We start from the raw sequence: 11,088 nt of genomic DNA, 5'->3' as shown, positions 1-11,088 counted from the left end.
CCTCTGATGCACACTTGACCCATTTATGGGAACCTTACAGTTATCAAACCTATAGCGAAAGTCTATCAAGTCAAGGCCTGGCTTGTCAAATAACCTTCGTAGTCTCTGGTCCAAGCCTTCCATTCGACTCAGAACAGGAGGGAGGGCGCTAATGTGTTAGGGGACAATGATGTAGATTATGAGCTTCGTTGAAACTCTGTGAGCGAGGTTGGTCCTCTCAGTCTTCTCTGCCAGTCGGTAGAATGATCCAAGAATCCCGACGACAGGGATCGTTTGCTCCAAGTGCGCCACATCCTGTAATGCTTTTCACCCATTTCCGTCAATTGCTGCCGGAATAGCCTCTTCGATATGTTGAATGAGACCGCCAGGTACGCACAAAGAGTGCACTTGGTGTTCCTTCCGATGCCTAGTTTCCATTTCTCTACCATGCATTTTACAGCCGATATGGATACGATCCATTCGTTTTCTTATATTAAACAACAACTTGTCTCTTGCTTCTAGTCACTGGATTTCTGGAAATACTCAAATTCTGTCTTTTCTGACGTGATCCACACATCATGGTTCAGTGCTAAGTGGCTCAAAAATCAATTTTTTAAAACGACTCTAGAGGTGCTCAGCAGTCGTTATATTTCCTGATTACAATAAACTCATTCGAGCCAAATCAAATTACGCCCTTGAGTGTTGAACCCGTGCACGCCTAATTGTGGAACGATTTCACTTTGCTTTCTTGGCTATGCCTAAAAAGATTTACGTTTTTTTCAGATTCTTTTTGTATTGGTGGCTCTTTTACCACTGATTGCATGCAGCTTTTACTCTAATTTGTCATATTTGCAATTGCACGTTCCCGTTCGGGTTCAAGGAGGAAGTCTGCACACCTACTGTCAAAGCTTCGGCTCTTTCCGTGTGTGTTCGTGTCAGCGGATATGTAAATTGCACGCAGTGATGTAATTGGACGTCAAGCAGTTGCTAAAACGTATGTTTTTATCTTTAATGTGTACCTTTGCAGTTGAGGAAGTGAAGGCGATTGTGTCATAGAAGTGAAGAGATATATGTATGAAACATGGATTTAGCGGAAATCGACCGTAACGCACCTGCAAAGTTACAAGCGATTCAACAATTATGGTAATAATACTTTATTTATAATGTAATGTGAAAAGATTTTTACGGATAGCGTCGAAATAGTTAATTGAGATGCTGGTGCTGTAGCAATATTGTTTTCGAAAAGTAGACGTTCTTTCATGTTTTCTGTCAAATTCATTAGAGGTACGTTATTGTTTTGTAAATGTTACATAGTTCTTTTGAGATAAATGTGCCAAAAAAATGCATCAAATTATTCATTGGTGAGTTGTCCACTGTGTAAGTTTTTAGAATTTACCATGTGGTTTGTCTTAACTATGAAAAATGCTTCATGCATGACGCGACGTAAACGTTAGGCCACGGTACAGGCTGTTGCATTAATACAACCCATATCTGGAATTCACATCAGTTGGATTTCGCCAATCATCAACCAGATTATCACTTTCCAACCTAACTTAAACCTCTGGTTACGCTACAGATAGTTCTGTCCTCACAACCAAGACTTCAGGGGGTGAGGGTGCAATATCACACTCTAGTGTTACAGTTGTGCTGTAAAGTCGATAACATCGCATCAACTGGCAGGACAAACAGCACTAAATTCTACCAATGCTTTACATGCGAGGTTACACCCATGTTAGTTTTTAATTAGGTACACCTGTCATCAACCAAAATAATGGTTTGAACACTGGTCCTTTAGGAGGTGGAATACTTCTTTCTACTACCATTGAACTAACATACCCCACCTTGTCTCTGGGGACATGGCAAACATCTTAGCAAATCACTGAAAGAAATGAAAGGATCAGTAAGTGACAGAAAAAAAAAAATCGTAGAACCGACCATAAATGGAATTGCAAACCTTTGAATTTGTAGTTTAACACTCATCCATTCAGCCACTGAGCCTTACTGGATTTAAGGAGAGTTAGCTAATAGTTGTTATGATTGCAAGAAATTGACGAAAGGTAAAAAATGGATTTAATTCTTTAGCTCATATGTTCTGCAGTGTGAAATGGTGTGACATGACATGACATGACATGAAATGATTGTAACTGAGAGATTATAAAATTGTTTGTTTTTACATGTATTAGAGCGAGTCATGACACTAACTCATCTGATAAAACACTGCCCATTCCACCTTTAAGTGAATATTAAGCCTCCAAACACATAAAATTATAGGTTACACCAAAAATGGTTGTTGCTCGAATCTTCAGTTATGCTTAGTATATTATATGCATGCTTTCTTTTCCTTTGCAGTTATTTTTTTACATGTTTCTTAGGTCAACTGTATTACGTCCACTTGTTTACTCTCTCTAATGACATATTTGATGGTGCGTTATCACTAACCTTCTTTCCTTCTACAAAGTTTTATGTACCTATTGCATGTCACATGATCAAATTACTTGTTGCCTCCCTTCCTGATCTAGATCCATCATATTTACAACTTCACCTTGATTTCATTAGTCAGATATTTGTCATGGAATTCTTAAGTCTTTCCCACAAATGACTACCTCTTCAGTAAGCACATCTTACAACTTTCACTTAGAGGTGCTTTTGCTTTTCATTTTTTTTTTCTCAAATTAAATAAATTTGTTAGTTGGAATATTGCAGTCCAGTTACATCAGTCAGTCATTCTGGAGCAGGCTGCCAGTCTTCAGAATCTGTGTTGATTCTGTGTAGTTTCAGGATCAAGAGGAATATTCAACACTAGTTGTTGGCTTTGAGCAGTGATGTAATGTTAATGGCCACTTTGTTGTCACCTTTTGGTTCGTACTTTCATGTCCGTCAACAGATACTGCCCTATTGGCCTTGCCATTGTGCTCCGAAAAATGTTTGAAAGGATGGTAGTCTGATGATCATGTTGGTTTCTCAGATCATGTGGCCATTTTTTCTCCTGTAAGTATGTTTCCTGGGAAGGGTGATCCTCAACAGACCATCTGGTGAAATTGGAAACATCAGTCTGATAGGCTTTTTTCTAAATGCCAGCTAATCATTGCAGACTTTTTTGGCTTATGCAAGAATTAAAGTGCTGCTTTTCACCATCACATTTTACTTACAATCCAAAACTGGGGCTTGTGAGAGTCCCTACTGATTCTTATTTGTGCGCTTTTATCCCAATGCTTGTTTCGGGTTAGAGTTGGTACAATCTTCAGTTTGTAGCTTTGGCTGAGCATTAGTTGCAAGGTGCCATCTGAAGGGCCTCTTTTTAGCCCCTTTCCCATGGCTTCCATTGCTCTCCTGCAGAAACACCTCATCAACTTCTGTCATCACATTATGGTCCTTCTTGACCTAGAACTCTTTTTGGGTATCCAGCACTTGGACTTCGTTGCACAGTCCTGATCTTTGGACCTCTTCTCTGATAAAGTGCTGACATGGTTGCCTTCTGTTTGTCAACTAAATACTAGCTGCACACAAAAGCTTTACACTTTCTGCTTATTTGCTCTCCTCTAGATTTACCTGGCCTTTATCTTGTCCTGACTGGACTAAGGTTGCAGGTTTGTGGCTCAGAATCACCTTTGGCTTTGACGGTGTTAGACCCAGTCCATCATTGTGCAGTAAGACTGACCATTGGCATCTTCCAGACTAATCCATAGATTGTATACTTGCTTAAGCCAGAAGCTTCCCTCTTTAGTTGGGATGGTACCAACACATGCTCAATTATGTGATCACCATCTGACAAATTTATATTCAGCCAACATATCAAGCTCTTTCTCCATGCAATGGACTTCTACCCACTAACACCTGCTCTCCGATGGAATTACGAATTGGAAAGTGCCATGAGACCTTCTGCTAGAACTTCACACTAACCTCCATAGAAAGTACTCACTGGGTGTCCCACTCTGCTCTGTCAAGAAGGCACCTGCTGCATTGTCCGCCTCCATCTTTTCCTCCCAGAAGCAGTCTACTGTTATGTCGCCTGTGTATTGGTCACCCCAGATTAACCTATAATTTAAGGTAACATAATGAGCCACCCCTATATGTTGTGCTTGTAGAGCCTCAGAGGTGGTAGCTCACATCCTGGTGAAGTGTCCCCTCCTTTGACCCTCTATGGTTCAGCAGGTTATTTGTCTCCAATCTTGGTGGTCGACTCAGACAGTTGAACTGGTTGCTGATTTTTCTTTATGAAAGGGGTTTTTACTCTCGGATATAATGTTTTATACTACTTGTGGGGCAGGGAGGGTTGGGGATCTCCTGCCACATGCTAGGTCTGGAGGATTTCGACCCTACCTCCTTTGCCAGCTGGCAAGCTCCCTCTTTTACTCTTAATGGCTTTCAGATGGGGTGAGTCCCTTTTCTCTGCTGCATTGTATTTCCCATTTTACAAGTTATACTCTGATAAATAGTGGATGCTGTTCAGCTCTATAACACGGCAATTATAATGGTTCATGGGTAGGATGGCTGTGTGGAAGGATGGCAGCCTCACATGCCCCTGAGGATACTCGCCTGGTCCCAACTATGTACTAATCTTATATTTCACTCATTTATTTTACTACAGTTGCTTCAGCCGATTTCTATTATGTTTTTGATGTTCTCACTTTTACTGTTACAAATCTCCTGGATAGGAGGCATAATATACTCTATAATGTCTCTGACGCTAAGTGGGTTGGTGCGGGATCAGTTACGGGTGGGGTTTCTCTCACCACAGATGAGCCCTGGAGGAGCCCTCACGTGCTATGACCTATGTACTTACCCAACCTATACATTTTTATGTATCTTTAAATTATTCCACAGCTGTGGCATCAATATTGGGTTCGAGGCCTCAGTTTTACCACTCCTACATACTTTTATAATTCAATCAAATTTCCGGGTGACATCACTAACTCCAGATGACATTTCTTTTGACCGAGGAACTGATAACCTCACTATTTAGTCCCTTAACCAGCAGCTAACCAACAAACTAACCAAATCTTGCTGATAGGGAGGGAAGTCTATTGGGCATATGTTGTTCCATTAATCAGCATCTGTTTGTAAATGTGGTAGCTTACCAGTCTGCATCCCAGGCTTTCAAAATTCAGTGCCTCAGTTGCAATTGTAGATCAGAACCTGGTGCTCAAAGTTCACTTAATTCCAGTGTAGTTTCTTCCACTTTCATTTAGAGGCAAACTGTACTGGCTTGATGTCTTTAGTGCAGTGGAAGTTGAATTAAAAATCTTGGCTGTTAAGAGATCAAAATGTTATGCAGATAGCACTGCTCTATCACTTTTGAATAACTGTACACCAGGTAGTTCATAGTTGCTAGAGGTCTGATGTATCACAGCTGCAGTGAATATGTTGTTTGCATTTGGTAGTGTGTGTTGTTTGTGCTATTTCAGGTTAGTGAATGTGTAGAAAGCTGAATTAGTGGAGTAGTTCTTGTGAAATTCAAATAATGTCTGGCTACCTCATTCTCTCAAAGCTTCTAGAAAATATTGTGAATAAAGGAACTACAGGGGATAGGCAAAATAATGTGAAGAGTGATAGTAATGGGATGGTTGTTTGATGGTCAACAAAGCAGGTAAGGCACGTGTGGTGCTGGACTGTGAGAGTTCAGTACGGGCTAGGTATCAGAGTAGGTTGTTTGAGTGTTGCGCACTTCATGTTTCCATTCAGAGGCCGAGGTCGGCGTGCAATGAAAGACCTAACAGAGTTCCAAAGAAGGCAGTTTTTGGGGGCGCGATTAGCTGGGGCATCAGTAACCAAGACAGTCAATGTATTGAATGTTTCAAGATCAAATGTTTCAACAGTCATGACAGCCTACACAAAACATGGAAAGACATCATCATGTAAATGTAATAGTGAATGCAAATCAAAACTAAATGACAGAGATCGTCGTACGCTAACACAAATTGTCAAAACAACACAAAACTATGGTGGCTAATGTGACAGCAGAGCTCAATAGTCATCTTAGAGATCTTGTATCTATTGACACTGTATGCAGAGACCTCCATAGAGCAAATTTTCATGGAGAGATGCTGTACCGAAACCATTACTGACAACCACCAAGGCAAAGAAACGTAAAACATGGTGTCAGGAGTGTAAATCCTGGATGGCTGATCAGTGGAAACATGTCATTTCCAACACTGGGCCAGGTTTATATCTGGAGAATGCCAAAAGACATCTACAATTCTGATTGCTTGATTCCAACGGTTAAGCATGGAGGTGGAAGAGTGATGGTGTGAGCAGCCATATCATGGTATTCTGCTGGTCCCATCATTACTCCAGCCAACGATTATGTGAACATTTTAGGTGAGCAGGTGTACCCCATGATTCAAATGTTGTTCCCCAACAATAACACCATATTTCATGACGATAATGCACTGATTCACACAGCCAGGACAGTGCACTTGTGGTATGAAGAGCATGCAACTGAACTGCAGCATCTTCCGTGGCCATCACAGTCCCTGGACTTGAACATTATCGATCCCCTGTGGGTGGTATTGGAGTGCAGACTCCTGAGCAGATTTCAGGCTCCCTTGTCAGTGCAGGAGTTAGAAGAAGTTCTGATCGAAGAGTGGCATAGTGTTCCAATGAGACTATACAAACATTATGTGCCAGTATTCCCAGAAGAATCAAAGCTGAAGTATGGGCAAATTGGGATCCAATCCGTTATTAATAAACCATTCCCAAATAAGTACAGTATCTCATTAATCTGCCTGTCCCCTGTAGGTGGTAGTTGTTGACATGGCATCATGAAAAATGTCACTTTTGCAGCCAACCTCAGCAACGGCAAATTTCACTTCATTTGGGAACTCATATTGAATGAATGCAGTTCTTATTTGTCTGCAAAAATCCTTATACTTAATTATGTCTTGTTGTTTAGTATTCTGCTGGAAAACTTGCCACCCACTATCAACTGTTGAAATCTCCCTCTCTACTATTCTCTCTTTACATTCCAATAAGTTTTAATTTGGTTGACATGCCCCTTTTATTATCATTGAGTTGATATTGTTCACTGCTGACGATTCACTATTTTGATGTCATGTTTCTCCTCTCCCATTTTTGCAATACTTCTACAAATGATGTATGAATAGAGTAGAAAAACAGACGAGATGATTATTTGTTTTTATTTATTGACTGTTTTTTTTCTTTTCAGTTCAAGAAATGAACAATTGGAATATGAAAGGAATAGTATCCTGCGGCCTACCCCTATTGGCCCATTCCTCGGAGAGTTATTGTCAGCTACTGAATATATACACGTTGGTTGGCTATTTTCACCTGCTGGAAAGAATATCTGTGGAGAACTTTCTCTTGCATTGGATGACCGGACACCTGGATGGCAGGATCTGGCCACAGAACTTGGAATAAGTCTTAAGCTGGTTATGGTATGGAATAATATTAGAGAGAGATTTTTGTTTTTATTTACTTATTTAATTTTTGCCTGAGAATTTATGTTGATATTACAGTTTCATAATTAATAACTGATCTTAAGTATGTAGCTGTTAGTTGCTCCGGTCTAGGGTTTATAATACCACTTTCCTTAGATCGACAGTTGGTAGGTGGTAAGTGATAACTACCAATTGTGTACTTAACTGGTTTTTCTTCTAAAGCTACCACACCTGATAAATTTTAGCACTTTTGTCTTTGAATAGCTGGATTCTGGTGAGCAATTTACAACAGCTGAAGCAATAGGAGAATGTCACTAGTTAGGATCACTGGTGTAACTGTGAAGAAAAAGTTGTTTTCACAAAATTTACTGATCAAGTCATTCAGATTAAAATTTTGTGAATGATGCAATAAATGAAACTTATGTAGTGAGACTATACTGTTGTGGAAACAGGTGTCAGATTTAGTTACCAAAAACATGACTGGGATGACCCCTGTGGTGGTTTCTACATAACTTGGTGACGTTTTAAATTAGTTGCAAATGGTCTGATCCAAGAAGAAGGGGTTTGGGGGGGGGGGGGGGGGGATGACACAGCCATCTCCTCATTGTAAACTCAAAGTACCGTGTTTTTAGGTGCTTTTAGTTTGATAAGAGTCTCCATTTCATTGTATGTAGTCCTTCTATAGTTAAACATTATGGTATGACTGTAGACTGTCTCACTTTAAGTTTATTGGTTTCAAATAAGAAGCAGACTGGTTAAGCTGATTCTGTACTCGAGTATATTTGAAAACTAAAATTCTAAATTGCTATGTTTTCTTAGCAGAAATATGTTTTATGTCTTTGTATCTTTTAATGACTATCTATATTCATGCAAACCACTATGAAGTGAAGTGTGTCGTGGAGGGTATGCCCCATTGTACCAGTTATAAGGGTTTCTTCTGCTCTGTTCCCACATGAAGTGCGGGGAGAATGGCAGTCCAAACATTTCCGTGTGCCATGTAATCAGTCCAGTCCCATCATCTTGATATCTATGGATTAGGATTCGTTATGAATAATAAATTAGGGCAGAGAGTGACTTACTGTGAACAGTTCGGTGATAGGGTCGTTATCAGAATCAACAGTAAACCAACAACAATAGCCCATTGCAGATCCCTCTAGCACCATGGAAGTCATTTCCTGATGTAGTATCCCTTCTCCTCGTCACTGTTTTCCACATATTCTTTTCCTCTCCGATTCAGTGCAGAACCTCCTCATTCCTTACCTTAATCAGTCCACCTAATTTTTAACATTCGTCTGTAGCACCGCACCTCAAGCACTTCAATTCTCTTCTGTTCTGGTTTTTCCACAGTCCATGTTTCACTTTCATACAATGCTGTGTTCCAAACGTACATTCTCAGAAATTTCTTCCCCAAATTAATTGAAGCATGTTTAATACTAGTAGAGTTCTCTTGGTCAAGAGTGCCCTTCTGGTCAGTGCAAGTCTGCTTTTGATGTCCTCCTTGCTCTGTCTGTCATTGGTTATTCTCCTGCCTAGATAGTAGAATTCCTTAACTTCATGTACTTCATGACCATCAATCTTGATGTTAAGTTTCTCACTGTTCTCATTTATGCTACTTCTCATTTCTTTTGTCTTTTCTATTTAATTTTCATCCATATTCTGTACTCATTAGACTGTTCATTCCATTCAGCAGATCATGTAATTCCTGTTCACTTTCACTCAGGATAGCAAAGAACAGCATATCACATCATTGGTATCCTTTTGCCTTGAATTTTAATGCCACTTCTCAACCCTTTTTTATTTTTTTATCTTCATTGTACGGTTCATCAGTGCTGTGTTATTCTTGTCAGCAACTTGGATGCATGAGCTGTTAGGCTGACTGTATGATAATTCTCACACTTGTCAGCAGTCTTCAGAATTGTGTGGATGATATTTTTTTCGAAAGTCAGATGGTAAGTCGCCAGTCTCATACATTTATTTATAGTACTGTATCTCAGATGCTTCAATTCTATGTTTGATACTAGATTTTGTTTTGGCAGAAGTGCCCTCTTTGTGCTAGACAGCTTTTCATGTTCTTGCTTCATCTGTTGTGTGATTTTGCTTCTAAGGTAGCAGAGTTCCTTCATTTTATCTACTTTGTGGTTCCCAATTTTGGTGATAAGTTTTTATTTAATCTCATTTCTGGTGCTCTTCATTACTTAAGTCTTTCTTAAATGCTCTTTCAGTCCATATTCTATGCTCAATAGATTTTTTTTTTTGTTCCATTCAGTATACCCTGTAATTGTCAGTGCTTACACTGAGAGTAGCAAAGTCATCAACAAATGTCACCATGATATTCTTCCAACCTGAATTCAATATCACTCTGAACCTAACTTTTATTTGCTCCAATGCTTCTCTGATGTGCAGATTGAACAGCCGGAAAGGGGGGGGGGGGGGAGGGGAGAGGGAAGAGACTGCATCCTTGTCTCACAATCTTTTTAATCTGAGCACATCATTCTTGGTCTTCCGTTGTTATTGTCCTTCTTGGTTCTTACACCCATTTTTCCAAGAATTTTGAACATCTTGCACCATTTTATATTATCAAATGCTTTTCCAGGTCGACAAGTCCCATGAAAGGGGCATGATTTTAATTGAGTGTTGCTTCCATTATCCAGAGAACCTCTCCAGTGCCTTTATCTATCCTAAAGCCAAACTGATTGACACCTAGGAGATTCTGAATCTTATTTTCCATTCTTCTCTCTTTTATTCTCATCAGTAATGTGCAGCCTGAGCTCTTAGGCTGACTGTGCGATAATTCTAACACTTACCTGGTCATTTTATCTATGGAATTGTGTGGGTGACATATTTCTGAAAGCCTGTCTCATTGATTCTACAAACCAACTTGAATACTCATTTGGTTGCCACCTTTCCCCAATGAATTCAGAAATTCTAAAGTAAAGTTACCTATGCCTTCTGGCATAGTTGCAAGGTTATCGAAGCTCTGTCAAATTTGGGCTGTAATATTGGATTCCATGTGTTGTTGATATCAACTTCCATTTCATCTTCTGTCATCATCAGAGAAGTCCTTCCCCTCTTCAAAGCATTCAGTGTATTGTTCCCAACTATCCACTCTATCCTGTGTGTTTTAACAGTGGAATTTCCCCTGCACTTTTAATGTTGACACCTTTGCATTTAATTTCACCAGATGTGTTTTTCCTACATTTCTGTATGCTGAATCTGTATTTCCAATGACCAGTTCTTTTTTTATTTTTCACATTTTTCATGCAGCCATTTTGCCTTAGTGTTTCTGCATTTCCTATTTATTTTCATTACTAAGTGAATTGATTGTGTGAATCTTTTTATTATGCCTATCGCGATTCAGCATCTCCGCTATATGGTGAGTAGCAACTTTCCTTCTCTCGTATTGTTTCATTCCTAAGTGATTTATTTTACTGCATTTTCTGAGCATTTCTGTACCTTTTTCTTTTGTCAATCAATTTCAGTATTTCTTCTGTTACCCTAGGTTTCCACACAGTTATCTTTATTAAATGACTAACTGAAACCCTCAGCTGCCAACAAGTGTTGTTGATATACCTCGATGTGGACAGCTGATAATGTGTGCCCCGACCGGGACTCGAACCCGGGGTCTCCTGCTTACATGGCAGATGCTCTATCCATCTGAGCCACCGAGGACACAGACGAATAGCACGACTGCAGGACTTATCCCTTGCACGCT

At 39.8% G+C, this 11,088-nt stretch overlaps 1 protein-coding gene and 1 non-coding gene across 2 annotated transcripts in view; one reads left to right on the top strand and one right to left on the bottom strand.

Moving 5' to 3' along the window:
* The first annotated feature begins 920 nt into the window (after nt 1-920).
* Nucleotides 921-11,088, top strand: part of LOC126182063 (uncharacterized) — an 85,724-nt gene continuing 75,556 nt past the window's right edge. Inside the window, exons 1-2 of the mRNA XM_049924820.1 lie at nt 921-1,122; nt 7,145-7,373. Of these exons, the coding sequence (XP_049780777.1) occupies nt 1,061-1,122; nt 7,145-7,373 (291 nt within the window). The 5' untranslated portion in view covers nt 921-1,060. The remainder of the gene's footprint in view (nt 1,123-7,144; nt 7,374-11,088) is intronic.
* Trnat-ugu (transfer RNA threonine (anticodon UGU)) lies at nt 10,972-11,045 on the bottom strand. Its single transcript has one exon. It is a non-coding gene; the product is annotated as a tRNA-Thr (tRNA).

This window comes from Schistocerca cancellata, chromosome 1 (assembly GCF_023864275.1).
Source record: "Schistocerca cancellata isolate TAMUIC-IGC-003103 chromosome 1, iqSchCanc2.1, whole genome shotgun sequence".
Taxonomy (NCBI): domain Eukaryota; kingdom Metazoa; phylum Arthropoda; class Insecta; order Orthoptera; family Acrididae; genus Schistocerca; species Schistocerca cancellata.
Note: the sequence above shows the minus strand (reverse complement) of the source record. Positions and strands in the feature narration are given on the sequence as shown.